At 50.4% G+C, this 26,828-nt stretch overlaps 10 protein-coding genes across 10 annotated transcripts; 7 read left to right on the top strand and 3 right to left on the bottom strand.

Moving 5' to 3' along the window:
- Positions 1-425: 425 nt before the first annotated feature.
- BDQ94DRAFT_135464 (LITAF-like zinc ribbon domain-containing protein) lies at positions 426-1,404 on the top strand. Its single transcript, XM_026764671.1, has 3 exons — positions 426-668; positions 719-992; positions 1,042-1,404. The coding sequence occupies exons 1-3, from the start codon at positions 647-649 to the stop codon at positions 1,202-1,204; spliced, it is 459 nt and encodes a 152-aa protein (XP_026631016.1). The 5' UTR covers positions 426-646; the 3' UTR covers positions 1,205-1,404.
- Positions 1,405-2,219: 815 nt separating this feature from the next.
- Positions 2,220-3,230, top strand: BDQ94DRAFT_135458 (uncharacterized protein). The gene is made up of 3 exons (XM_026764670.1): positions 2,220-2,321; positions 2,380-2,657; positions 2,711-3,230. The coding sequence occupies exon 3, from the start codon at positions 2,714-2,716 to the stop codon at positions 2,909-2,911; it is 198 nt and encodes a 65-aa protein (XP_026631015.1). The 5' UTR covers positions 2,220-2,321; positions 2,380-2,657; positions 2,711-2,713; the 3' UTR covers positions 2,912-3,230.
- Positions 3,231-3,505: 275 nt separating this feature from the next.
- On the top strand, positions 3,506-4,537 carry BDQ94DRAFT_72143 (uncharacterized protein). Its single transcript, XM_026776395.1, has one exon. It carries the CDS (start codon positions 3,588-3,590, stop codon positions 4,275-4,277), a length of 690 nt encoding a protein of 229 aa, XP_026631014.1. The 5' UTR covers positions 3,506-3,587; the 3' UTR covers positions 4,278-4,537.
- An 11-nt stretch (positions 4,538-4,548) lies between these two features.
- BDQ94DRAFT_166220 (uncharacterized protein) lies at positions 4,549-5,661 on the top strand (the record flags this gene model as incomplete). Its single annotated transcript, XM_026770490.1, has 1 exon — positions 4,549-5,661. The coding sequence occupies one exon, from the start codon at positions 4,549-4,551 to the stop codon at positions 5,659-5,661; it is 1,113 nt and encodes a 370-aa protein (XP_026631013.1).
- A 504-nt stretch (positions 5,662-6,165) lies between these two features.
- BDQ94DRAFT_135456 (uncharacterized protein) lies at positions 6,166-8,055 on the bottom strand. Its single transcript, XM_026764669.1, has one exon. The coding sequence runs from the start codon at positions 7,899-7,901 to the stop codon at positions 6,417-6,419; it is 1,485 nt and encodes a 494-aa protein (XP_026631012.1). The 5' UTR covers positions 7,902-8,055; the 3' UTR covers positions 6,166-6,416.
- Positions 8,056-8,720: 665 nt separating this feature from the next.
- On the top strand, positions 8,721-10,372 carry BDQ94DRAFT_72110 (uncharacterized protein). The gene is made up of 2 exons (XM_026776394.1): positions 8,721-8,826; positions 8,906-10,372. The coding sequence occupies exons 1-2, from the start codon at positions 8,813-8,815 to the stop codon at positions 10,311-10,313; spliced, it is 1,422 nt and encodes a 473-aa protein (XP_026631011.1). The 5' UTR covers positions 8,721-8,812; the 3' UTR covers positions 10,314-10,372.
- A 1,154-nt stretch (positions 10,373-11,526) lies between these two features.
- Positions 11,527-12,867, top strand: BDQ94DRAFT_135451 (NmrA-like family protein). Its single transcript, XM_026764668.1, has 2 exons — positions 11,527-11,930; positions 11,987-12,867. The coding sequence occupies exons 1-2, from the start codon at positions 11,676-11,678 to the stop codon at positions 12,644-12,646; spliced, it is 915 nt and encodes a 304-aa protein (XP_026631010.1). The 5' UTR covers positions 11,527-11,675; the 3' UTR covers positions 12,647-12,867.
- A 161-nt stretch (positions 12,868-13,028) lies between these two features.
- Positions 13,029-13,992, top strand: BDQ94DRAFT_135450 (uncharacterized protein; the record flags this gene model as incomplete). The annotated part of the gene is made up of 2 exons (XM_026764667.1): positions 13,029-13,591; positions 13,659-13,992. A coding segment is annotated over exon 1 (194 nt), but the record flags the coding sequence as incomplete, so codon positions are not given.
- Positions 13,993-15,555: 1,563 nt separating this feature from the next.
- Positions 15,556-18,340, bottom strand: BDQ94DRAFT_135449 (MFS transporter). The gene is made up of 3 exons (XM_026764666.1): positions 17,720-18,340; positions 16,717-17,638; positions 15,556-16,651 (listed from the first exon to the last, which is right to left on the bottom strand). The coding sequence occupies exons 1-3, from the start codon at positions 17,983-17,985 to the stop codon at positions 15,995-15,997; spliced, it is 1,845 nt and encodes a 614-aa protein (XP_026631008.1). The 5' UTR covers positions 17,986-18,340; the 3' UTR covers positions 15,556-15,994.
- A 907-nt stretch (positions 18,341-19,247) lies between these two features.
- BDQ94DRAFT_156759 (inositol polyphosphate kinase KCS1) lies at positions 19,248-23,466 on the bottom strand (the record flags this gene model as incomplete). The annotated part of the gene is made up of 2 exons (XM_026768662.1): positions 19,248-21,198; positions 21,269-23,466. The coding sequence occupies 2 exons, from the start codon at positions 23,464-23,466 to the stop codon at positions 19,248-19,250; spliced, it is 4,149 nt and encodes a 1,382-aa protein (XP_026631007.1).
- Positions 23,467-26,828: the final 3,362 nt, after the last annotated feature.

The following is a 26,828-nucleotide window of genomic DNA, read 5'->3' as shown; positions in this document are numbered from 1 at the left end:
AGACATCACAGGGGAAATTGAAGGAAGCTACGTCAAAGCATTCCAGTATACCAACTCATAACCTCGCCAAGTTTCAGAAGTCAAACTAAATGAAGGATGTGCGCCCGTCATTCTTGGACTCACTTTGGTACAATCTTGGCTGTGGCAGCGCCCCTCGTATTTTACGTTTCCCTGCCACAAGGCTACTTGTACACTGCAGATCAAGAAGCACTGCCCTGCACACATAGCAACGAAGGAATGCCCAGAGTTCCCCACCCCTACTTGGACCATTCGCGGGAGAGCCTTTCCCCAGACGATGTTTGCCTAGTTAGGCGCAATCTCAGCCTCGCCCCGGGAGCCCAACGGCCACTTCATCCCCTGCCAATCGCGTGGATCTCCTTTCCACATATGATCGAAGTGTCTCATCCCAGAGGTCACCGGAGCACGAGCAAATAAAATTTGGTCGTATTTAAGTGGCTAGCGATGCGTTCCACAAATAGTTCTAGGCGTTGGCTCAGACGAGGCTTTGAGCCTCCGATCTAATTAGTACAACTATAAGAATGCGTCCGGCAAACAAATTAAAAAAGTGTTCTGCTCTAAGCTACCCATCGCTGAAGACAGCTACTCAGACGCTTAATTTCGACATCACTCTATAGTACCTGTTACAATGGCTGAAAAGGCGAACCCTCGTGCGTTCATCCAAGGAAATGTATGTGTACGCCGCTAACGTTGACAGCAGCAGTCCCTGCCTACGAGGAACAACCGGCCGAAACCCAAGAGCTTTCCTCCTCCAGAGAGGTGCCTGCATATACGCAACCTCCCGCGGGACAAACGCCCGAAATCCAACCGCATCAGCCCCAGCAAACCTTTTATGCAGGCTCTCAACACCCGAGCGGCTATAATACTCCGACTCCGCTGTATGCCCTGCAGAAAACACCAGCACCCGTGGATTGCCCGGCTTGCGGAGAGCGGAAAATGACTCGCGTGGAGGCAGAAACGGGGAGTTCAACTCAGTATGTACACGTGCTCCATAATGGCGAACCAAACTGACAATGTCCATAGTGCTTGGGCTGCCGTGCTTTGCTGCTGCCTGTGTCTCGGATGTATTCCTTACATGATGTCGTCGCTAAAGAATCAGTGTCATTACTGTGGAGGTTGTGGTGCCTTGTTGGCTACATGGCATAACAGTGGACGGACGGATGTGCATCGGTCTGGTGCGAAGTGATGCGATTATTTTGCTGTTGCCTATGTCTTTTTGCGTTCTTTATGTGATACCACTATGATCTTTTTACCATACCATATTTGGACATACTTACTGTGATGCCTGGGAAGCATTTGCCTTGTCTATAGACTGCGCGAATGCACATATGTCTGGTGCCTGACCTATGGGTAAATGTACACTCTAACTTGACTTATCAGGACTCCAACCTCCCTTTCACTTTCTTAGTATTATCAACTTCGTCGATTTTGCAGCTATATGACCAAAGGGACAGTGACCAAGCAGTTACTACCTTCATATGTACTCGACTCCTATGCGGCAGAATGAAATCGACATTCAATACGCGGGATCCCCATGGCTGAAGGACAGGTACCCGATTGGGCAATCTCTGAGGCGGTCACAAGCTCTCAGTCTCTATCTTGAACTGCTGATCATAGTATTCTGCGGGCCCGTTGTTTAGCCATGATAGGCCGCATACGAGAGCTGGACCCAAGTGGGACCATCTGGTTCAGCCCTAATGGCTGGACCCTGGATCTTTCTACAGTATGCATCTTCTGGCGTCCAAGGACAATGATTCCGGAAGGCTTCTTTGGCTCGCCCAAGTTCAGCGAGTAGTAAATCCATGTCTCATTGCATCGGCAATGCTGGGAAGGGGCCGATTAGATAAGAGCGCGGACCGGATGTATGACGTCAAGGATGTTCTGCCGGCGAACACGAGAAGGGGTCTGTTCTCTAGAATTCCTATCAACAAAGCCAGAGCTTTCGCCTATGGATGAATCCTCGATTCTCCTGTCCACGACTCATTTATTTCGCATCCACTGCAGCCGGGCACGAATCGGGAGGCCTGGTGGTGGTAGAGAACCATGGCCGTGAAAGAGTGGTGACGCCAGCGGGACGAGCGGATCGCCAAACCTTGATCACGATTGATTTCATGACTGTTCCTTATGGTAAACCATCGCTATGCGCGTCCTATGGCATGCAGCTTGGGGATGAAGCATCAGAAATAGGCGTTGATAACTGCGAATGGCTTCGGTGTAACTGAAGGTGGGGAGAATGCACACCTCCCTGTCCGGAGTGCTGCCGCGCCAATGGACTGCCTCGAATGGCCTCACCTCGAGTTGTTGTGTGTTGATGACCCTTGATCGTCCCGAGTTCGACTTACCAAGTTACCCTCCTGTCAGAAATAAGCTTCATGGGCCAACCCATCCAGCGTTGCATGCATGTGCCCTCCTTCACGTCATTGCGCTCCTTGCTGTCATGACCTTCCGCTGCTCCCGATGCCGCCAGTCCTACCAGTAACCAGGGTTGTTCACCCGCCCGTCCAACTCTTCCTTTCTCTCTTTATTTCCCTCGTGTCATATCATCTCTGCTTCCCGTGCCGTTGTTCTCGCAGGAGTCGTGGGCATCCTCATACTGTCTTGATCAGTCCTCGTTCACTGAAGCCGCGCGGCCGTTCTTCGTGAGTTGCACATGCTTTGAGGGGATTCCTTGTGGTAGGCTAATATGAAGTAGATCATGGCCGCTATCGACCTCCTAGCCCTTGAAGCACGACACCAAGTGATCAAACGAAGCAACTGGGCTGGCGAGAATCCCGGTGTGGTCCTGGTCTTTTGCATCGTTTTCATCGTTGCTGTGGGAATCATCGCGCTCTTCATCTACCGAAAATGCATGGCACGGAAAGCAGCGAAACAGTCATATGAGGTCGAAGCTTGAGCTATTGACTGATCCGACCGATGATGCTGTGAAACGAGAGTAGGGGAGGAAGCAGGATGGAGGATACAAATTCGGGCTGGCTACGTCGCTGCAACGATCGATACGCACGTTCTTCTTATCTTTATGTGCCTTTTGTCCGTCCGTCGAGGATACCCGCTCGTGCTTTTGGTGGAACTGGGCGCTGACGGATCGCGTTGATTTAATGATTTGCTTGGATGGTGTTGGCATAAGGATAAAGAGTCTTAGTTGGACGGGAAGAGAGGATATACTGAATACATACTTTTTAATTTCCCCAATTGGATGATATTCCAACAACTCGGACATTGCATCGTGCTCTCGATAAATTGTACAATGCTGGGGACGAACTTGGCTGAATGGCCTACTTAGTACTATGAAAGAGCTGCCACGGCCAGAATGGGCCACTTCCGCATGGGACCAGCAATTGCGCCAATGATGGGACTGCAAGTGGTCCAGATGGCAACGGACCTCGTATTCGGGTGGATCGTCATCAGCACCGATTAAGGTTCGTAGCAAAGCTCCATCTTCTTAAAGATAGACTGATGCGCCTGAAGATGGAGAAAATATTATGGCAGGCGCATACTTCCGTAACTCTCATCATTTTCTTCACAATCTGCCGCTGATTACACGGAAGGAGCCTTAGGCGCCCGCCCTTAGAATGCCATCTTTCCTCTCTGTTTCATCCTTGGTGCTTGCTGCTTCCCTCAGCACCATCACCTATTTGACTTTCCTCCACCGTTGCCTCAAGAACCGCATACACCATGAGACACATTGCGGAACACTCTCCAGCTCGGTGTCTTCCACCATATCCACGATTCCCCCCGAAGTATACACGCCGGAATACTATGCTCTCCACGATCGAGCTAGCCGCCGAGTACCCCGCCAGCTGCTTCCCCGTCAAAAAGACGCTGAAATCCTGACCATCCTCTTGCGTCGCAACATGACAGCTTTCGCACACTTTCCTCAGTGCTATATGCTGTGGCTGATCAGTCCAGCCTCAAAGCGCCCAACGTTCCACACATCATATATTGATTCGCTGGATTTCAACAAGGGTGATGTTGTCTGCGGAGTATACCGTGTGCTGGACCGAACCGCGAACAAGGTTGAGTTCGGAATGACATACAAAGGGGTTGATGGACGATTGGTGATCCGATTCTGGGATGAGGACAAGGACGTTGTTTTCGCCAGTGAAACTGCTATGTGGACAAAGGTGGATGAAACAGAGCGCGCCACAATGCCACTCGAAAACCCGGTGCTTCGGTTCTTTCATGAATTGGCCGCGTGGTGGCTGTTAGATTCCGGGGTCAAGTATCTGACGGACTTAGATGCAGAATTGGAGGATGATTGATATTCGAATTGTTCCATCGAAGTGAACTATCATAAAGGAAACATGCCGTATGAACTATCGTCAAGTACCGATTGCTCTGTGGCTTGTGGTTCGGAATCTATATAGGGACGCTATGGTATTGTTCTTTTACTTTGTCTACTCCTACACATCGCAGGCATATAAGCCTCCTCGAATTCCTGTGCATGCAACATCTTGAAATTTTCCATCTGCTCCAAATCTTCCAACGCATTCAATACAGGCCAAATCTGCCTCGATCCCCAAGCGAGACATTATGTGCCAATATACCTTCCACAACAACCCTGACTGCGGCCATATTGCAAACTTCACTCTTGATATCTGCGTTGAGATGATGAATGCAATGCGCGAAGGCACCAAGAACCCACCTGACCACAAGGTCACCACAGTCCATGACCTTCTGCCGAAAGGTCCCCCTTACCAGTGCCGGCCATGTGAGGGCAAGCTCTCCAAGGTGGACACCAACTGTTCAGACTGTTCCGATTCCGAATATGTTGTTTTGGAGGGTCAGAACGCAGGCGTCCCAATTGTGCACAGCTATATGGAGATGTGTCTGAATGAGAAGAATACACCACCTGATGGCTGTGACAGCTTCGTGCATGTGAACCGACAGGGGTCCCCTCCCTCGGCACCAAAACCGATGTCTGCCAGCCAAACTCTGAAGATGAGGGACCTGGCTAGTACTGAACCAGAGATCCATCCGCCAATTAACATGATGGAAACACTGGAAGGATATGAAGACTTTTTGAAGAGATCGAACGAACAACTTCGTGCTTATCGCCTGCCTTCTACACCTATTCGCAGTCCAGACTCAGGGAACCACGAGGGTATTCCTGTCGCAAACCAAACATGGTATGAGAGTGACTCCGAAACAGAGCCGGACCACGTACAGTCTCCTCGTCCCCTTGGCTCTCCTTTCGGTTCACCACATCGGGCCTCACGACCAAAGGAAGCCCCATTGCGCGTATCCGACTTGAATGGCTCACCACCTAGTCAACAGCCAGGCTACCTCAAGGCAACTCCCCGATTGACCAAGACAGGGATCCAAGGCGAGGCTGTGCCCGTCCACCGATCAAACGGTACCACAACTCCGCCCAACAAGCACTTGTATCCGACGCTGCTTCCTTGCACACCTTCTCATCTGATCATCCCCCCAAGCTATTCTCCACCACCCGCACCACGCAAGACCCATCGGAAAAACTATACGGATTATAACCCTTTCGACACACCCGGTCTTCCTTTCGGACGCGAGTACAGGCTGCCGCGTCATGGTGTTATGAATACGGTTCTTCAGTCACCACCGTCGCAATATCCTGAAGTTTATAACAGGAGCTATTCAAGACAATACTGGGGTCCTTACATGGTCTGACACCTGTGTGCGTTAAGCAATGGTGATAAAGCATAAATGGCAGTATCTAGGGGTTCGAAGATATCAGCAATTACCAAGTTAACATTTCGGTCTTGTTGTTGATCTGATTCATACTATATATATACACAAAAATACCTGTGGATGCATGTGTTCTATTTCACTGCTGCTCAAATATTTTTTTCGGGTCAGTTCATACGAAAGTGATGGCGATGATATCAGTGACAGGCTGAGTACCAGCCTGAGAATGTGGTATGGTGTTTCACCGCGAGTTATCGGTTCAAAAGCATCTGATAGTCCAATTATTTGGAATTGTCAGTGTATTAGTTATGGTTATTGCAAATGGACATTCAATCAATCAAGTTCAGATTTTCATTCTTTCACACTTATAATTGTAGACAGGAAAAGACTGATACGTAGTGGTAGTCCTGAATGACCAAGATATCTGAAGAAATTCATTCAGTCTCTATCTGTCGCCTACGAGCTTGGTATGCATACGAATAAAACATGCAACCTAAGTATCATAATAAACAGTACTAACGAGCTAATCATTCATTGTATTACCCATCACCACCAAGAACCCGACCCAACTAGTAATCAACAAACAGAACCAAGGATATCACATCACATTACATCAAATCATAGAACCATATATCATAGCTCATGCAACAACCAACAGGAATATCCCAAACTCCGATCCTACCACCCAATGAACACCCAAATCAAGTACAAGAAAGAAACTGACAAAGGAAAAACCACTACCACTTCCCCCGACACATCGGACAACTCGTTTGCCGGTTCGCGTCAAGTGACGAGGCTAGCCACCGATCCATACACTCGCGGTGGAAGTTGCTCCCGCATTGTTTCTGGCACCAGACGAGCGAGTTATCGTCGTGGTGGGTAGAGTCTTCTTCGTCTAGAGGGCAGATGCAGATGCAGCAGTCACCTTCGATGGGTTGACGGGTTATGCCGCAATCTGAGATTGTGGGTAGGATGGTGGGAGGGGGAGTTGATGGGGGTGTGGGGAGGTGGTGTTGAGGGGTAGAAATGGATGTAGAGGTAGTCTGGATTGTGGTTTCCTGTGTGTCTGTGGGAGTAGAGGGAGGTTCTTCGTTGTCTGAGGTAGGAGGGCTTGGGAGTTGAAGGGTTGGGGTGGAGGTTTCTGGGGTTTCTGTAAGAGGGGTGGATTCTTGGTTGTTTGTGGTTGAAGGATGGTCTGGATTGGTAGATGCAGTTGTGGTGATGGTAGCCTCGGGTTCTGCGCTGGGGAAGCTGATTGCTCTTCTTGAGATTGTGCTGCTGGAGCCGGAGGTAGCATTGTTGTTGCTTCGCTGGGCAGGGGGCAGGGTAGCTAGTGCATCGTTGGTGTCATCGATTTCGACTATTCTGGGTTCAGAGCTCGGGGTGGCAGCATGTCGTTCAGCTTGAGCGGGAGTAGCTGGGGCATCGCTTGTCCTCTGTACCCTGGTCGTGCTCACGATAGTGCTTCTGCGGAGTTGCAAGTTCGTGCTGGTAGAAGTGTTGACCTGCAAGGTCGTCTCGACACTCCCTCCACGAGGGTCCTGCCTCTGTGAAGACAGCAAGCCACTCGACACCGAGTTCCTCTGCACTCCGTATTCCTCGTTGTGCTCAACCGTAGTAGTCTCAGACTCAACAGTAGTAGCAGCAGGAGGAGGAGAGCTTCTTCTTCTTCTCGCTTCTTCCTGTCCTCTGGCATATCCCATAGCCGCACTTCTCCTGACCATGTTTTCGGTATCCCGTCTAGTCCGCTCAGCGTCTCTCTCCGCCCGTTCTTTCTCCCGCTGTGCTCTCTCTGCCTTACGAATTGCATCCTGCATCTTCCTTTCGAGTTCCGCAAGTCGATCCTCTATACTTGTTTCATTACGCATCGTTGGCGATGGCGACCGCCGAGGAGTCGATTTACTCGGCAAGCTCCTAGGAGTAGACCGATGTTTCGCGACATATGTATCGACTCGTGAGACCCAGGTATTAGTTAAGCCGACAGCTTGGTTCTGGTGATTTCTTGTGCAGAGGACGAGAGGAGCCAAGTCCTCAAGTATATGCTCGATAGATTGGCCGGCTCTGAGCAAGCGGGTTCCTTGTTCGAGGAGGGAACTGGCATGTCGGCGGTTTCTGGCGTTTGTGGGGTTGTGGCAGCGACGGCCTTGCGAGGGGGCAAAGCCAGCACACCAGGGCTCGTCTTCTGGGTAGACTTTTAGAATTTCAGAGAGATGGCGTGGCATTTTGATATGATGTGCTGAATGGGCAGCAAGGGCTGAGTGGGTATGTAGTAGACAGCTAAAGTGGAAGCGCTTGCTCAGTGGTTTGCAGTTCGAGCACGTACAACAGAAGCAGCGCAAAAGTAAAATAAATAAAAATCTCTAGCAAATATATAAGATGAATGTTAAGCTTAGAAGTCTATTGATTCCATCCGGCAGACGTTCTAGATGACGCCTTTATACCTCATGGTCCATGGTCCTTATCTCGAGATGGAGGGAGGCCATTGTGGCTGTTCACTGCAGCCTCTCTACCAGCGACGAGGCTGAGCAGCAGACTAGCCATCAACCCCTGTTTGGGAGAATGGCTGAGATAGCGACCACGCGCTGTAGTTTGAGCGATAGTGCGACTTGTGGTGCACGAGCTACGGGATTAGTGGGCATTTGGGGCGAGCGTGATTGGCGTTGGGACGATCACTAAATATGGCGCACTCCCGGGGATGGAATTGGGCGCGACTTATGACTAGAAAGTACTAGTATGGAAGCGGGGGTGGATACCAAAAATACCCACCGCCTTTGATGGGGTTCCAGTTCCGAGTTGCAGCAACAATGGGATCATCGCGTCATTTTTTGCTCTTCTTATTTCCCCAAAAGAACAATTCATTATGTCAGAAATTGTAGAAATTGTATAAATAATGCCTGGTTCCTGCAACTCGTTCAGGGCATTCACAGTGCCAAATGGCTTTCTCCTTGACCGCTGGTTTGTGTTATTCTTTCCAATTTGTTTAATACTGTGCCCCTGGCCTGGGTAGCTTTAGTTTTATAGTATACTACTATCATTTACTTCTATACCTCTTCCCGTCCCTGCTTGTCTGCCAGAGGGTATAGTAACCTTCGTACCATTCTTGACGGGACTTCCAACACATAGTGAATGAGCCATGGAACCAAATCGGTATGCTCATTGCTATTTCCCTGGGCTTTCTCCTAACAGCGTTATGTTATTTTGTTGTTGCTGACAGTCTCACTTTAAGCCCCAAGCGACACCTCTTATCGTTACCGGCGGAGATCCGGATCCTAATCTACAAGGCGGTGTTTGACGATAATGATGTTTGTGAAATCCAACGCAGACCCATTCCCGTCTGGTGTCCTGTCGACAAATGCTGGCACCAAGTCCGGCGACAGTTCATGGCCGACCAGACTAATCGAAATAGCTGGGATGGCTTCTGTTCACATCCGGGATGTCAAACGAAACAGGGGCAAACAGTCAGCCGCGACATCTACGTCGGTCATGGTCCACTCATCGCCTCCGGGCATTATCCATGCCCCCAATCCCTGGACAGGAATCCAGCGCTTAGTCTCGGCTTCCTTCGCACCTGTCGCCAGGTATACGAAGAGGCACGACACTTCCCCTATAGTCGAGCCACCTTTTTCACCCAAGAACTTGGCAGCTTTGCCAACTTCACCTATTGCTTGAAAGCATGGCAAGTCGCCTCCATAGCCCATCTCCGAATCCGGATCCCTTTGGTGCAGAGCGTAGAGACACATCTGGCCGAATGGAACGAAACGCTCTCGTTGATCAGCCTGGCATTCCACGGCTTGTCTACTATCTCTGTTGATGTCCACTTCCGCTATGCTGAGCAGACCTGGAGGGACACCTTCTGGGATGGCGGGCTCCTAGAATTGGATCGGTTAAAGTTGAAGGGCATGCAACTGGTCATCTACGAGGGGGAAAGGGATCCCCGTCAGTTTTTCGAGTATTCAGCGGGGACCCTGGCATCTCCAAAGCCGAATCAGAAGGCTGTCACCCCCAACCCCATCAGCTTCCACCATGCCCGTGATACCCTTCGACAACGTGACCAGTCGCGCATTGATCCCAACGATACCGGGCGCTTATTCTTCCGTCTGTCACCCAACGATTTCCCTCTCTATGTGTGCAATCTCATCCACTTGCTGCCTCAGCGGCCTCGCACTGAAGCGGAGATCCGACGCGAGGATAGACACCAGCGGGACTACAACTACCACTACGCTTATCCCGAGGACGATCCTGGACACGTGAACCCAATCTTTGGCTTCCAATTCAGTGACGCGCTGAAGGAAAACAAGGATGAAATTGCGCGAGGGCTAGATAAGCTGCAGCGGTCTCGCAAACGCCTGCAGCAGCAGAGGGCCAAGTCGCCCTTGCCTTTGCCGTACAAGCCCAGTCGGAGAGGCGTCTACCCACAGAGTCGGAGGAATAGCCAGGAGTATCAATCCGACCGCAGTGATATGGGCGAGGAGGTTGAGCGTCCCGGAGACTGGAGACGCCGCTTGGTTCAGGAAAAGTTTGCACCGTTTATGGAGTCCTTCCCATTGTCAGCGACCCGAAAATACCCCGGACCCCAGAGCATTTGTTTGAATTGCCCAGGAGAGGCAACTGGAGACAGCGAGCATCTGAAATAAAAGTTTTGTAAATGGTCTCACTGCATGTATATAGTGAAGACATAATTTTCCTTAATAGAGAACGAGAGTCGAGTTGACTGTGCAGCCCGAACACCTTGAAATTCATGATTAGCAACATCAGTATAGTATCGCTTCCCTCTCGCCCGATCTCCAACCAAGACCAAGCAGCGAGACAGGCAGGCAGTCAGTCAGTCCCCTTGTCCCTGAAGCTCCTTGCTTGTACAGTGATGTTGAGCGGTACGTAATGTTGTGGGGGAAGGAGGAATGGGGGAATTTCCGGTACGTAATGGCATCTGCGGTGGTTGGATGGATGGATCCGGGATCAGTCATTCGTGATACTTACTAACTCACTGACTTACTCTTGGGGAAGGTTGAAGGTGAAGTGGTCAAAGTGGAAACAAATTGCAGCAGTTGCGGTGGAGAGAAGCAAGTGGAGCTGCACCATTTCGAGCGAGTGTCGTGATTTCCCCATTTCTCTTTGTCATCCCCAACCGGTTTAGCCACCCGGGAAACTTAATTAACCAGTCAGAGAAGACTCTAGGCCACGGAACATTCAATCCTTGAGGTTCATATGACCGCTTCAATAATTGAATGCCACGAGGGGAGCTTTCCTCCTCGTTAGTGGCATGCGGGCACCAACTCAGCAGGTCACGGGTCGAAGGGGAGAGACTTTACTGGATTGGAGCAAGAAAGGGGTCTAGATGGATCACAACATCTTCTTCTCCTCTGCGGGGTATTACGTTATAACCTCGGACGCTGGCGGCTTCTCCATGTCGATCTGCTGAGGTACATACTTTTGCTAGTGGGTTCTAGACTAGCCCTGTACAACTTTTGCCTTGAAAATTCGATGAGGTGAATGTCTGGGCATTATCATCATTGCTGCTGGTAATAATTATATCCCTCAGCTTTCTTTTCCCTTTTTTTTCTTTCACACTTCTTGCAGGTGGGGCGGGATGGTAATATTACGGTTTGTTTGCCTGCAGCCTTGCGTAACTTTACCCCATCGCCGGACTGGCTTTTGCGTAGTTTCAAGCTGGACCCAAGAATGGGTGAAAGGCAAGGACACTACTAGTAGTAGTAGCAGAAGGGGAAAGAAACTGACAATGACCCTATCATGACTAAGATCATGCAATCAGCCAATTGTTCAGACTTTTCTTCGCAACAAATACTTATTGGTGGCCTTATTAGTCAGGTGCGCAAGGCATTTCCGTGTGCGGCCACCAATGACCTCAACATGACAGATTCGGGAGATCGACCGGCCTTATGCGCATCGCCATGGAAAGCTGTCTTCAGCTGTTTTCTAGTACTTACCCCTGGATAACTGAAGGCTGTGAATAATTATTCTTGATTCATCTATCAAACATGGCTACCACTCTACTCATTACTGGAGCCACCGGAAACCAAGGGGGTGCGGTCATTAATGCTCTGCTGGCGCAGGACGCAGACGTTGAGATCCTCGCCGTGACCCGCAACCCGCAGTCAGGAACATCGCAGAAGCTTGCCGGAAAGTCTCCCAAAATTAAGCTAGTTCAGGGCGACCTTGATCATCCATCGGAGATCTTCGAAAATGCGAAGAAACTCGCCACTCGGCCCATCTCTGGGGTCTTTAGCGTTCAGGTAGTCTCCAGCCATATGCTTTCCACCCACCCGCAGTAATAGTTAACGCAAGATAGAACCCTATGGCGAAAGGCCAAAATGTAGACAAAGAAGAAGTCCAAGGTAAAGCCTTGGTTGATGAGTCCATCAAGCAAGACATCAGACACTTTGTCTACAGCTCCGTCGATCGCGGTGGTGATGCCTCCACGGACAATCCAACCAATATCCCTCATTTCATCAGCAAACATCGCATCGAACACCATCTGTTCGAGCAAACCAAGGATGGAGCCATGACATGGACTGTCCTCCGTCCGGTGTTCTTTTTTGAGAACCTTGTCCCGAGCTTCATAGGCAAGCTGAGCGCCACAGCCTGGGATGCCTACCTGCAGGGCAAACCGCTGCAGTGCGTTGCGGTCAGCGATATTGGGGTGTTTGCAGCCAAGGCTCTTCTCGAGCCACAAAACTACAAGAATCAGTGTATTTCTCTCGCCGGAGATGACTTGACATTCGAACATATGCAGAAGTTGTTCAAGGCGAAGACGGGGGAGACGATGCCAACCACATACCGGGTGGTCTGTTATGTACTGATGTGGATGGTCACTGATTTGCGGCTTATGTTCAATTGGTTCTACAGTCATGGCTACGGAGCAGATATTCAGGGTCTAAGGAAGATACATCCTGGCCTGAAGAACTTTGAAGCGTGGCTGGAAGAGGACAGCGAATGGGTGAAGCACTGATATGGTCTGATACCACTGCGCTCCATTATTGACTTCTGAAAAGTTTCAGATTGGTAACACTGTCACTTAATGTACCAGCAATGTTTGTTGTACTACTACTACCTACTTCAGCTGCTGCCTGGGCTGCAGTTTCTATCAATCTGTATGGATACCTAATGTTGAATGATAATCCCTGGGTGGTTGTACAACTTAAGTCCTCATAACCTCTGGATACGGGAAATCTAGCCAATCTATCTCCCTTCCTACTTTCCCGCGTTTCACCTCATCCTGGACCACTCTGCATCTTGTATCCGAGACGCCTCCATGTCACATGTTGTCAGCATGCTCTCCTCTGGGCTACTTATTTCGCTCCCTCCCCTCTCTTCCTCTTCATCCTTTCTCTACCTTCTTCCCATCTGCATACAGCTTCCCTCTTTTACCTCTTCTATCACTTTCATCTATATCCATCTCTATCACCTTTTATACACATACAGTGTATCTATATACAGTGTCTCTCACTCTCTACTTCCTCTAGACTTTCATTTTCACTCCCACCTACTTGCTTATACTTCAATGCCTTTCCTTCTGCTTCATAATCCCCTTACTCAATGGACCACTGAAAAAGCCTTCTCACCTTTCTATTGAGTTGGATCCATATCCCCTCACAAACCCATTCGAGGAATAAGGACCAACTAGTCCCTCTGTTCCAGTCTATATCGGCTAGTTCCAAGAGCATATATGCGCATGGACGTGCGTATATCCTGTGGACAGAAGGGAGGATGTCGTATAAAGAATACGGCGATTCGGCTCTGCACTCAAAGGGGTAGACTCGGGAACCACTGCTCGGGAAGTCTGATGGGTAATCCGTCTCTTATGGATTCTAGTCGTCGGTTCCCTCCGTCACACGGGGTGGGGGTCTATTTCATGGATGATTAAAGGGATTTGGAAGAATATCGAGCGAAGTTGGTACGTTCTTCATTTGTTGTTCTATATTGAGGCTATTCTTGCTAATCATTTCTCTGGAAATTGATAGATGATGGGGTATACATGATTTGCACTGCAACCCGAGTATCGTATGGGAACACCTGAAACGAATTGTATCATCAGGCTACTATACCATCTGAAGACCAGTCACTGTTGACTGCAAGGAGTACGATCGATTTATACTACAAGTGGCTACATCACCTCTTTTTCGACATTTCACTTTTGCACCAGAGGGGCACCGTGCTCGAAAATGGTCACTGGCGACACATTTTTGTCAAGTGGAATACTTCTTCCACAGTCATGACTGATGCGGTGAACGAGGACGATGGTCGTGGACAACGAGGATCCTGACGAGAACTGCCCGATACACCACATGTACCCATTACGAAGATCAATCTCATAATGCTCGTATTCCAAAGTGTTACAAGTTCATTTGCTGTCAATTTGCCTGGTTCAGAAGACTCAACGAACGACTGAAGCAACATACATAGAAAGCATGACCAGCTACAGCCAACCGGTCTTTTCGTGATCAATGCCCCATTTTATGTACACTTTCGCTGGATGGATGAATGAGATGACCCGTGCAAGTTGACTTCGATGAAGATTATCAGCATTGAGTGAGAGGGTCTACAAAGCTTCTCCATACCTCTTCGAGTGTGTCTGATGTCAGTGATGGAAAAGAAGTCCAGATTTACGCCAGAAAAGTTACGCAATCAATTGTGACAAGAACAAAGGCAATGGAATTTCAAAGAGAAAAAGACGAGTATTCCCGGCTACCATAATTTCAGAACATCGGCAAATCTTCAAGTGTTTCGGTCAATAGGCTGCGTCTGGAATTCATTATTGACCCGTAGCAGAGAGCTACACCAAATAAGTCATTGTCTGTTTTCCCAGGTTTTGTGTGCACGCCGACGTTGGAATCCGCGGGATTAACCTCCCAATTGACTTGGTGACGATTTGAGGAGCTCAATCAACCCATGGACAATATACCATCTATGAACTCGAGTGACCCTATGAAACTCACACCACCTATGAGCATTACTTCAAAGCTGCCCCATCTCCAGGATTGATCCAAACTTCTCTCCGTTCTATCAGATCCAGATACACGGTCCTATATCCTTAAAAAGAAGCCCAGATGAACGAAGAAAACTATTCGCAATGAACAAACGAGTTGAGATATGCAAGTCTGGGCATATCGTTTATTACCCTGCTTTACCGTACAATCAGTCACCAGGAAGAAAGCCTCTAGCCACAATGGACATGTGTTCTCAACATCGCCCTTCATTCCGTCCACAGTGCACCCTACGCCGTTGATCCTTGCATACCACATCTATTCTACACATATTCCTACATACACAATAGAGTCTGTACTCGTCAGTAACAAAGTATGAACAAACGTCCGACAGTGGGCGGGAGACCACTGAAGAACAGGCTCTACTATACCACACTTTTATACTCAGATGATGAAGTCCCCATCATCCTACTGTGTTGATTCAGCATCGTTGAACCGACATGACGGACACAATGTCAAGAACAGTTCTTGCAAGTCTGTTATGCACGTCGCAACGTACGTACTAACCCTCAGAGAACCCATACTTGCTTGTACTGCAATAAAAACTGACTGATTTCCGCAGGCATGACATGCTGAAGACTGAACGGCTGCATTAAATGCATCAAGCGGAACATCTACGGCATATATGGCACTTGAGCTCGAGGTCAATTACGAAGTAGGATCCACTTGTCTAGCTCTTAAAATCGACCTTTTTTTTTTTTTTTTGTTTTTTCTCATGCGCATATCTAGAACAGAAACGAGAGTCCATGTCATTTACCCTCAGGCACATGTCTTGCTTGTTTGGCCCTGCCTAGGTAGACATGTAGTAGCTGTTACAATCTAGCTGCCCGAGACACAGCTTAATGTATGTCCATGACCTAGTAGACAGTATATTGGGTTTAGTATAGAGTTCTATGATGAAGCGATCTTTGACGTAAACAAGGCATGCCGCGTGTGGCTATTTGATAGTGATCATCATTCAATCAGTTCAGCTCAAAGCCATGCATGGTATGCAATGCATATATAATATAGGTAGATAATCAAACGATATTCTAGTAGCCCGATAAGACGTATATGTGTTAAGTATGGTCTGTGAAACGAACGACCCGAAACCCCTCCCCGCTAAAGTAGCAATAGCAACTTGGACCATCAATCAGCGAATGTGTAAGTCAATACTACCCGCATTGGGGTAGTCGCGCCGCTTCGAATGAAGGTATATGAAAAAAAGGGAAGGCAACGCAATGAGCGGCTAATATAATGAGCAACACCAACATGGCTTAAGCATACCCAAAATGAGGTAGGCTAAGGGGGGGGAAGAAGACAATTCTATGGAATTAAACAACGACTCCTCGTCGTCTCCAATACCTCCATGCAATCAACCAAGCCCCAATGGCGATCCAAACGCTTACCGTACATCCCACGGCCCAGAATCCAAAGCACCTCCAGCCATGACATTGGCCGTCATTCGTGCCATTTCCGTCGTCCATAGCATCCTGGTACCCTTGCGAATAGACCAAACCCCAGACGGCGGCTCCGGCGGCTGGAACCATGGCAACGATACCCCAGTTGGTGGCAAAGTTCTCGACTCCCCAGACGACAGAGATGATAATCGGGACGAGAGAAAAGGCACTGCCGTAGCCGAGACCAATCAGGGCTGTGGTAAGGTGGGTGAATCCGGGGTGGTAGAGAAGAATCGGGGAGGAGAGAAGGAGATAGCCGATGGAGAGGAGGAAGGCGGAGGGGAGGAGAAATGCAAGGCGGGTGAAGGTGGTGCGATTGGTATCCGATGTGATGGAGGCAGGGCGGCTACTCGGACCGGGGAAGAGATGGGTTGCTGGAGGGGCGAAGAGGTCGGAGAGCGAGCCGGTGAGAAGTCGGGCAATGGTCGAGGTCAGCGCGATGGTGCTAACATGGGTTGATGGTAAGCCTGCAGGTGACGAGGCATTTGTAATATTTGATACAGGAGTCAAGGATTGGACAATAGTGCCCAGCTAGAGAGCGTGTCAGTCAGAGTGAGATGCTTTGATGGCATAGTCAGTATATGGACGCAACATACGTTATTGATATATGCCTCTCCTGGCCCAGTGACCAGGAAGAAGCCAATGGCAAGCCACCACATTGACTTGTCCTGGAGGAAGATCCTCGTCTCGTAGTTCAGCAGCCAGTTCTTCTTCCGGCGTTCTTCTTCTTCCCTTTCCTTCTCAAGTCTTGCTGCTTCTCGCTCCTCTTCTGACAGTGTCAGAGTTTGGTCTCCATCGGATCCGGTGCCGTCCTCGGCCTGCGAAAACGTTCCATAAGCGGTTCTGTCGTCGTTCCTGGGCCGGAAGAACTCGCTCTCCTCAAGGAGACCACTGCGCTCCAACTCCTCTACCGCCTCGTCAATGTACTTGTCTTCGTTCTCATCCACGATCCTGAGGGCAAAGGTGCCAAGTACACCAACGCAGAACAACAGGATGGCGAGAAACAAGAAGTACTTATATACATTGACATCCCCACGCGTACCATCTTCAAGACGGTCACATAGGAAGTACGTTCCTACTTGGCTCTGCCACATGCCACTAAGGCCAAAACCCGCGATAGGAACAGCAAGCATGATTCCCTTATGCTTACCCCTGCCAAAATTTTTGGCACATGTTGCGACCGCAGCCAAGTACATGCAACTGGTAGCAACGCCAATGGCGATGAATGCCACAATCATCACCCAAAATGGCCAGCCGTCGCCACCCGCATCAGGAGGTGGTCCACTCTTGAAGGCCAGTGCAGCCAGAAGGTACCCAGCCCCAAACACGAAACCAGAGAATAAGGCCAGCGGAGATGGGCTGTACCGATCACACAGATATCCAAAAAGCGGGACAGGTAAGTACATCGAAACCTCTGCGGCGATTGCGACAGCATTGACCCGGAGTTGAGTGTAGTGGAGACGAGTGAGCAACAGGGGTCCGTAGAGCGAGAACGCGGTAATGCTACCAGCTCCAAGACTAATGATCACAATGCCAATTAGCCAGCCATCCAACGAGGGGGGTGATTAGCGCATCCTATTTACGCACAAGAGATCTTACCAGCTGATAACTCCCCACGCAAAACTGCTAACCCGCACCACTTCCTTGGCCATCTTCTTTCTATCCCTTTCTAGGATCTCGTCGACAACATCATTCAGGAGACCATCGTCATTGTTGGTGGCCGATAAACACGACTGTGGCCGTGACCGTAGGTGTCCTCGTTGTTGCTCATCCGCCTCAGCATCTGCATCATCGAGTAACGGGCGATGAGCATCAAAATCCCTCTTGTCGATAGCTGAATCGGGCTTATCACGGGATGGCGTCATAGTGTCTCCCCCTTCGGCCGTGATAGCGCGATCTGGATGAGGACGAGTGTTCACAAATTATGGTTCTTTGAAGGGCCTCAAGCGGGCAATAACTGCCTGGGTAGAGTGTTTCGGGTCCGACCAGGGGCAAGATAACGGCGTGCCTGGCAAGATGGGCCTGCCTTTTCACTTCTCCGCAAAATAGTCCTCCGCAAACGGAAATCAGAAGGCAGCAAATCAAGAAGATCAATCAACACGAGATAAGGGAGGGAAAGAAGAACCATAGGCCTTCAGCACATCGAATAAGTCCTCCCAGACATCGAGACTGGAACCAGCAAACCCCTGAGATGCGTGAGGAGAAGGGAATGCGGAGATGGGCTGCTGACCGACTGACTGACTGACTGACGAGGCGATGAGCCAAGCTGCGATTAGATAATAAAGCCGTGAGGCGATAACCACACCGCTTATCGCCGCCCTCACGTGGTTTGATGCCTGAAGGCCTTGGGCAGCGCACATACAGTGTAGCACCGTCATGCTGGCTTGTTATTCTGAAGTCTACGGATGCAGTCATATCAAACATTACAGATATTCGATTCTCCCGCCCCGGTCTAAGCTCAGCGCCTATAGGTATGTACACACAAACACAAATACCGAATAACACTCTGTGGAAAGAAGCTGGGAAAAAGCACGGATTAAAAAGTCCCCGGGAATCGGACCAGTCCCCAGGAGGTATAATCAGTAACACATGTCCGAGAAGGAATAAGAAGCTGAAAGGAAGAAAGACCGGTGCACCCTTAGGGAGGGCAGACCAAACAGAAAAGTGAAAAAAAGTAAATCAGTTTCATACACGCCATGAGAATGTAGTGGCCCCCATGCAGAGACCTTCTATTATGCACCCGGCATGGATAGTTAAGGTGTCTGTGGTGAGCATCATGCCATGATCGTTCGTCAATATCGTAATGTATGTTGCCGAGAAAACAAGTTGTAATGGCCCCCATCTACCCCCATCATCATAATCGATTAACATCATCCAGCGTGGGTATAGCGCTGGCCCCGATAGATGGACAGGGCCAAAGCCTGCTGTGTTTCTTTGGTATGCGAGTTTCGACGCCACATGCTGTGAATGCAAGAAGAACTTGCCATGTAGACATTAGGGACAGAGCAGCCCCGATAACCCCGGCTCAAAAGCTCGAGAATCTAGAAGAGGCCGTAGATGGCAGGAATGAGAACAGAATATAGAGGCCCTCCTAGTCCCAGCCGTCAGAGATCGGAGGCACCCGGATCTAGAAGCTGACCTCGCCAGGGTCAGTCTCCAGAACATTCTCATCCCAATAGCGCTGAGACGAGTCATCGCGACTGGCGTGCTGGGAGCCAAGCGCAATCGCTTCCCCTTCCCCTCTTTCAACGTAATCGTCTTCGGTAATCTGCTTCAAGATGCGCTGGAAGTACATCCTAAGGGTTCGTAGGCCACGAAGATAGCCACGATCGATATCATCTGGATGCTGTGGAGGGCAGGGAGCATTAGGCGATATTTCATCCTCGCCCGTAACACAATTAGCGAAATCAACTATCTTCAACTGCACGTCCGAGTACCCATCATCTGAAACCTGGCGTTGGAGAGTGTCTCGCATATTGGCCGAGCCAGAGGGGCCATTATTTTGAGGTGCTTTGTCTAGGTTCAGGGGATCGCCATCATAAAGAATCAGAAGACTGCTGGCATACAAGCGATAGCGCTTGAGCCTCCGGATCATGTTCTCCAGCTTCGCCAGCTTTTCGAGAATGGCGGGTATCTTTTTCGCCACACTTCTGTAACTTGCACCATCGTAGAGAAAGCGGGTAAGAGCATCCTGGAACTCACGACCGGATTTCAAGTCTCGTCCAAAGTACTTGTCTTCAAAAGAGTACTCTCGCTTTTTGACATTCCACGATTGCATGCCGCATAGACGGACGCCTAATTGCTGGGACGTGGTTGATTGGCACTTGCGTCTCTGTGACTTCCGTTTCTTTTCATTGGCCTCGATTCCATACTGGCGAGTCCCCATTTTGAGATCCAACACACAAGGTTTGTTCATGCCCGCAGTGAGATCCTCCAGCAGAAGGAAGAATTGCACTCGATCGTCTTTCCTGGTCTGGGCCTCCTTGGGATTAGAAGGAAGTTGCGCATCAGCGACATCCTTGGCGTTTGGTGGGACTGGAGACCTGGAGGGGACATTGCTACTCATGCGGCCATCAAGGTGCACAGGGTCTGCACCAAGGACTTTTGGGGCTACTGGGATTGAAGCATTCGTGACAGGATGGGATGGTGGCTGAACCGGATTATCGCCCTCCATGGAGAAAATCCCGTCTTCCTTATCACCCCCGTAACCATCATCATCAAAGAACAGCAGATCGCCTCCCGGCTGGCCAGAAGTCATGCTTCCCCGTCTTTGCAACCCGCTCCCAGAGCGGCGCCGTCTCACCTGCCGGGTCCTGGACAACGAGCTGGAACGTTGGGGAGATTCTTCGGTCCGCACTTTCTCGAGGCGATTGTGGCCCGCATCCAGTGCCGTAGATGCTGAAGATGACAGACCCGGTCCGTCACCTGCCTGCCTGTTGATATCGATTGCCCCGGACTGTGTGGAATCGGATTCTTCTGGTACAACTCTGCGACTGCTGGCCGTATGGTCTTCAGATAGGTTAGTCCTCCGCCGGATTTCAACGCCATCTGATGATGTCCTCGGTAAATTGAGATGGCCTCGGGCATGGCGACGGTGATGGTGCACAGCAGGTGGACTGAAAACCTCACGCAGAACTTGTTCTTGCAGCTTCCTATTCACAGTGGTGGCACCCCATTGTTTTTTCTTCAGGGTCTGTGACCCATCCAAAAGGCAGCTCTGTGCCTCGTCGTCTCGCAACTGCCCGAAATCCCCAGGAAAGCGCTTAGTAGCCGAAATCGAACCGTCAGCAGTCCTTGGGCGCTGGCCGCGGGAGAAAAGATCTGCTGGGATTATATGGCGATTGTTCTCGAGTATGACTTTGGGAATTATGCCGGTCACCTGCTTTTGGCTGAAAATGCGTTGCGGTTCGGTATCATTCTTGGTAGGGCTGCGGGCATCCGCGGCGGCCGGTCCGTCATTTTCTGCACTGTTGGTAGAATGCATCGCATTGACACTGTCAGGGCGTTCTGCGTGGCTCGCAGGGGTCTTAGATCGCTTGGGAGTTTTTGAGAAGGTGACATTCAGAACGCCAATGTATCTAGAGGAGACGTTAGCCGGCACGAGATTGGCCCTGCTCTGCAGGCGAACTGCTTAACCACTATACGTACCTAGGCAGAAACATCAGCATCTCAGGATGTCTGCGCTCAATGCGCTCATAAAACTCGTTTTCCCGATTGTTCAGTTGCTTGCAAACAGCGCGACGGGAAAACCGAAAAACGGTTGTATGACCCCCAACCTGATGGCGATAAGGCTTCAACTCCACAGCCCCAAGTGGACCAGCTGGTTCCTGCTTGTGACGCGGACGGGTCAGGCGGGGGCGCTGGGTCGGAGTGGCCGTCGGCGTCACTTCAGCCTCATCCGTCACGCTGGACTCTTCATCACGAACAGACATGCCGCTTTCGTCGGCGGACGCGGGTTCGGACTCTGTTGAATATTCAGCGGGGCGCTCGGGTATGGAACGAAGAGACTCTTCATTAAGTTTGTCTATGGGAGCATCCTGCCTGCCTTGCAGGTCGCCGTGTAGGATTCTACTATCATTCTTAGATCGAAGGGATATATCGACATGATTAGCTTCTTGCTCCTCAGGAACAACTTGTCTCTTTGGCACCAAAACGTGACTACTCTGCGCTGTCGGGATATCAACGGGCTCCACGCTATCTTGGCCATCCGTAAAAGGTTGCACTTGATCGACTTCCTCCGAGAGAGTGACGCGCTCGTGTGGGAAATAGACAGCAGACGAGATCTGCTCATCTTCCTCTTCCTCGAACTGCCCCGAACCACGGCGTTGCTCTCGGCCCGCATCAGATGGAGAAAGACGTGACTCGACATGGCCATGAAGTTCGGGTGCCTTGGAGAAGTAATCTCGGTTTCGTTCCGCATATTGGGTCGGAATACTCCGTGAAAACGAGGTGCCATGACCTCCCCCAGGAGTCAGATGGAAGTTGCGGATCTCCTCGAGCAGACTGCGGGGCAAGGCCTTAGGCTGGGATTTAACCACATTATCCGTAGACATCTGTGGTCCCGTTTCGCCTTCAGTGCCTGGTGTGAACAGGGGAGCGTCAGCAATAGAAAGATGCGAAAGGCTCTTGGAACCTGTCAGACCCGTATCTTCAGACACGGAGGGAATATGCAACTGCGAGTCACGACGTTCGCCGGAGTAGCGAGGCTCTGAATGAGCCGTCAATTGCTGCTTGTCGTGTGGTTCCGGCAGCTCGTCAAGTCGACTAGCGCGCTCTTCCTTGCGTTTGCGATCCGGGGACGTGGTATTTTCTTTGAACAGGCCCAAATAGTGGCTTGACTTGCGGCTGCGCACATGAGAGGTCGGCTCCGCATTGGCCAGATTTGCCTCGATGGACTGCTCGACTCTGCCACGGCGGCCCCGGCTCGAGCTTCGCTCGGGCTTCATCACACGTGCACCCTCCTGACTTTGTTGCCCGGACCATGGGTGGGAGATGACTTCGACGTTGGTGGCCGGAGATTGTTTGGTAGGCGAGCGTGTTACGGGATGGTACGTCGCCAAGGAAGCATCATTCAGAGAAGCGGAAAGCAGACTCCGGTGAGGCGATGGATCCTCCGCGATGGCAGGTTTCGTCGCCGCATCGTCCGGCGCAAATTTGCGAAGATGTTGCAGGCTCTCCCACACTGATGTATGCGAACCCCGTCTTGGCACCTCGGAACGCTTCCTCAAGGTCGCATCAGAGTCCACCGGCAGGAGGGGGGTAGAATGCGGCACTGCCGATGGAAGCAACGAGGGAGAGCCTAATGGATGCTTCCTGCGAACGTCAACTTCCATGTGGGAAGGGCCGACGTGAGTAGGACGGGGAGGGAGGACCTTGTGAGGGGAAATCGGAGTAGGAGTGGAAGAAACATCTTCGAGGGGAGGGATCAGGCTAGCGGGCGGCTCATTATGCACATCTTGCACGGGCGCAATTTGCGGTGTGACGGCCGGTTCGTTATCAGAAGGAAGGTAGTGAGTAGCGAAAATGCTGTCTCTCTCGGACAGCTGAGGGCTATGCGATCGGTCAGGGCGGGAGAGCCGTTCCACGGGGACGGTCGTAGGCCTTTTTAGAGTAAAGGTCGAGACAGGCGTGGCCCATTGACGAGCCGTGGGGGATTCAGCGCGGGATGGGGAGGGAACTTGTTGAACGACGTCGTCGTGGATGAGCTGGCTCCGAGCGTCGTGGTGGCGCTGCTGCTTGTCGTGAAGGAGTTCAGGCCCGTCGGAGCAATCATGTTGGGCAGACGCGGCAGGTGTCACCAGGGGTCCTGACCAGGTATTCTCAGTCGCAGATGGAGGCCTTGACATGGGGAGGACATTGGTCGGAGCTGCAGGAAGGAGGACAGGGTCGAAGGGAGCCGAGAAGGAAGAAGCGTTGTTAGGCTGAAGGTTACGGTTGGGTGGTTGTTTCACCGAGGAAGGCGGAAATAGGAAAGGCAGAGGCGGATCTGGCGTCACTGGCAGTAGAAACTTAGAAAACCGGGACAATCGAGAAGATCAGGGAACGTCAGCCACGTTCCGGGGCAAGGGCATCTTACAGGCTGGGTACTAGTTGCAGGGCCGGGGGCTTGTGAATGGTAAGGGCAGGGGGAGCTGAGAACCTCTCCAAAAGGCTTAGACAAGACAGGTTAAAGCAGATTAAAATTCAGAGTGTTATCGTGGTTTGGTAAGGATGATCGGGGAACGGAGGCTGGAACTAGTGCGTGGTGAGCAGCAGTACTAGTAAAGAGGATCGTAGTAATCCGGCAATTGATAGGGTAGCAGGGGAGAAACCAAGCAGGGAGAGGGAAAAGAGCGCATACACTCTCGGGGAAAAGTATAGTTTCTTCAGTAGTAAGCAGGAAGTATCTTACATTCCGTCAACCAGCAGTAGCAGCAGCAGTAGTGTCTTTTTTTCCCCCAAATAGCAGGCAGCAGGATGGTTCTAGTGGAAAGGGAAGAAGAAGGAACTAAAGGAAGAGAAGCAGTTTGGCTCACCGCGGAAGAAATGACGCGGATCCTCGTCACCGCCTTTGGGTGGAGCCTCTCCCCGTTCGAGCAAATTTGGGGAAAGTCAAATCCTCCTCCCTATTTATTTCTATTCTACGAAATACTACTAGATAGATAGAAAGGAGACTACAGTAGGTAGTCGAGTGGACCATTTCTCTGCCTCACCCAAAAAATGTTTGCTGTACCACTAGTCCAGATATGGGGTCTGTCTGTCTATCTGTCTACTGAGTACCGAGTTTCACACAAAGAACCCTCTTTCTAGAACTCTCAGCCACTGATGATCCTCCCCGAAGCCAAGTCCAAGGCACTGGAACTCTGTTCGAGTCACCGAGACGTTCATACCGATGAGAGCATTATTTGAGCCAATGGCGCCTTACAGATCTCAGTAACTGATACGTAAAATCAACAACGCAAATGCCTCTCCCGTCTTCCGAACGGTGAGAACGCCCCGGTCATTTATCGGATCCTTCCCTTCTGGACGAGATTTGTAGTGGAAGTGACCAAGGTCATTCCCGAACTCATGCCCAGATGGTCCCGTGGATGAAACACCCTGCGTCTGATAGTCCGGCATACCACACCCGGTGCTGAAGCATTCTGTCTGAATCACCTTATTGATCCAGTAGAACTGGAACAATCACACCCCCCGATCTCAGACGAAGTCAAAGGTTCATTGGCAGCTCAATTCCAATGGCTGGAAGTTCCCCCTTGGCACATGGGCAACTATTGATGCTGGTTCGCATGTGATGTACTTGCGCGCTCTTCTAGGAGAAATCCCTTGCACAGGACGGAGGATGCGGGACAAATCACCATCCACAGGCGCCCTTCGGGGAACTCGGAATGCAGACTACCGCCCTGCACGAAACATGGCTGGCTGGAGAGGTTTCTCCCAATTCCATTGCTCAACAATTGCAGCGACGGATACTTAGATAAACCGACAACCAAATAACTGCTTAGTTAAATATGAGACCGTGGAAATAGAAGTCGAACGGGTCAACCCAAATTGGAATTGTGGCTTGCATCTGAAAGCTAATCCCGAAGTTGATCTGTAACCTAGACGAGGCGATGTTTTGCTTTTTTTCCTTTTCTCTTCTTTTCTTTTCTTTCCGAGTGAGGAACCATGACCATTTCCCCTTGGAAGGGTCATGGTTCGAAGACCTTGCAGATGCGACTATCCACGATGAAGTGTCCTTGATTGCGACGAGGCTAGTACTATTGATTTTGGTGCCCGGTGGGGGCCGCGATCTGAGAATTCCACTAATGGAGGTCTCTAGGCCGATCCGAGGGAGAGCTAGAGATTAGAGTGCTTTTACTCCGTACTCCGGAGATAGACGGTCGCTCGATAAGACACCTCGAGATAACCTGCTAGATAACGACCTTGTGGCATCTGACCCATTCGGTTTGTTTGTATCGGCAGATGATTGATCAACAAAGCATGGGGGGGGAATGATTGTCTTGCTTTGAGAAACCCTCAGGAACCCCCGGAACCTCCTTGTCTAAAGGGGAGAAAGACGATCCCAGTGGTAAGTAGTACGTAGTCTTCAATAGCATCCATAGATCGAAACTACCTACTATTTAGTACTGAACAACTTACATTCCCGCACTTATCAATTCCCCCCAATGGAGGCCCACTCCCGCATAACCCCGTTCCAGCGGGATGGGCCAATGGTTAGTCAACGTGATCGGCTTGTTGGCCATTGGCGACCGTTCCCTGCCCCATTGATAAGGCGCCCAAACGGCCAGATCCTCCAGTGCCTTAAAGCCTAAACCGCGAAACTCCATCCCTGTCGGTTCCTCGCCGTCCTTACAACCTCATTCTGGTCTGTTTGCATTTCCCGTGTCTCCTTTCTCTCCACGTCTGCGATTGACGCTATTTCCTGATTTTCTCGGTAATAGTACCAAGCTGTCTCCACCTTCTATCCCTTCCCTGGAATCCCATTTGGCTCTCTAGTATCCTTCTATCTACCTCATGCCCCTTGAGCAAATTGATAGATATATCCGCTACTGCTGCCAAATATGACGTGTAGCGCTTGGTTTCAAGGATCATCCTCGTCCCTCCTGTTTCTATGCAAGGCAAGGGAAAAGAAAAAAAAAATCTCATCCGGGTCACCAGATCAAGTTTATGTCCCATTGAACTGACATTCCTCAAACCGGGCCATCATGCCTCTATCGATTCCGTGCTGGCCGGCGCCTAGCCGAGACAAGCTGCACCTCGGTGAACCACCATCGATTATTGCGCAATTCTGATTGCTGCTCAGTCATCCGCCTATTGAATTATTGGGGGAAACACATTAGGGTAGCACGGTAACGGCGACGAGATTATGTGTTCTACTAGTCACGTAGTACGAACATCTGCAGTCGTGCAAGTGTGTAGGAAATTCAGAGTTGGAATCCGGTATTTGGCAGTTCCTTTCAAGTCAGTCATATGCGTTGAAGTTGAAAGGACCAGCCTGTCTACTCCCTTAGACCCCTACATGCCCCAAGATAATCTATAGTCTTTCATTATTTGCCTCATACCCCAATGAGGGGACTAAGCAGCGCTCATCCCCCCAATAACATGAACATTGATACTAGTTTAACTGATATGTCTCTCCAACGATTTAAACACCCCACTAGAACTTCCCACCCCCTCGTTTGTTCCCGCCTCCATAACGCCCAGCAATGCCACGCGTGACTCGAATTAG

This window comes from Aspergillus welwitschiae, assembly GCF_003344945.1.
Source record: "Aspergillus welwitschiae strain CBS 139.54b unplaced genomic scaffold BDQ94scaffold_3, whole genome shotgun sequence".
NCBI lineage: Eukaryota > Fungi > Ascomycota > Eurotiomycetes > Eurotiales > Aspergillaceae > Aspergillus > Aspergillus welwitschiae.
The sequence above is the reverse complement of the archived record's forward strand: the minus strand, read 5'-3'. Positions and strand labels throughout refer to the sequence as shown.

Excerpts from the sequence above, each read along its gene's own strand:
- BDQ94DRAFT_135464 (XM_026764671.1), top strand. The coding sequence starts at position 647 with ATGGCTGAAAAGGCGAACCCTC. Across the intron at positions 669-718 it reads GGCTGAAAAGGCGAACCCTC|CAGTCCCTGCCTACGAGGAA; the intron begins GTGCGTTCATCC and ends CGTTGACAGCAG. Across the intron at positions 993-1,041 it reads GAAACGGGGAGTTCAACTCA|TGCTTGGGCTGCCGTGCTTT; the intron begins GTATGTACACGT and ends CAATGTCCATAG.
- BDQ94DRAFT_135456 (XM_026764669.1), bottom strand. The coding sequence starts at position 7,901 with ATGCCACGCCATCTCTCTGAAATTCTAAAAGTCTACCCAGAAGACGAG.
- BDQ94DRAFT_135458 (XM_026764670.1), top strand. The coding sequence starts at position 2,714 with ATGGCCGCTATCGACCTCCTAGCCCTTGAAGCACGACACCAAGTGATC.
- BDQ94DRAFT_72143 (XM_026776395.1), top strand. The coding sequence starts at position 3,588 with ATGCCATCTTTCCTCTCTGTTTCATCCTTGGTGCTTGCTGCTTCCCTC.
- BDQ94DRAFT_135449 (XM_026764666.1), bottom strand. The coding sequence starts at position 17,985 with ATGACGCCATCCCGTGATAAGCCCGATTCAGCTATCGACAAGAGGGAT. Across the intron at positions 17,639-17,719 it reads GCGTGGGGAGTTATCAGCTG|TCTTGGAGCTGGTAGCATTA; the intron begins GTAAGATCTCTT and ends TGTGATCATTAG. Across the intron at positions 16,652-16,716 it reads GAGAGGCATATATCAATAAC|CTGGGCACTATTGTCCAATC; the intron begins GTATGTTGCGTC and ends CACGCTCTCTAG.
- BDQ94DRAFT_135451 (XM_026764668.1), top strand. The coding sequence starts at position 11,676 with ATGGCTACCACTCTACTCATTACTGGAGCCACCGGAAACCAAGGGGGT. Across the intron at positions 11,931-11,986 it reads CTGGGGTCTTTAGCGTTCAG|AACCCTATGGCGAAAGGCCA; the intron begins GTAGTCTCCAGC and ends AACGCAAGATAG.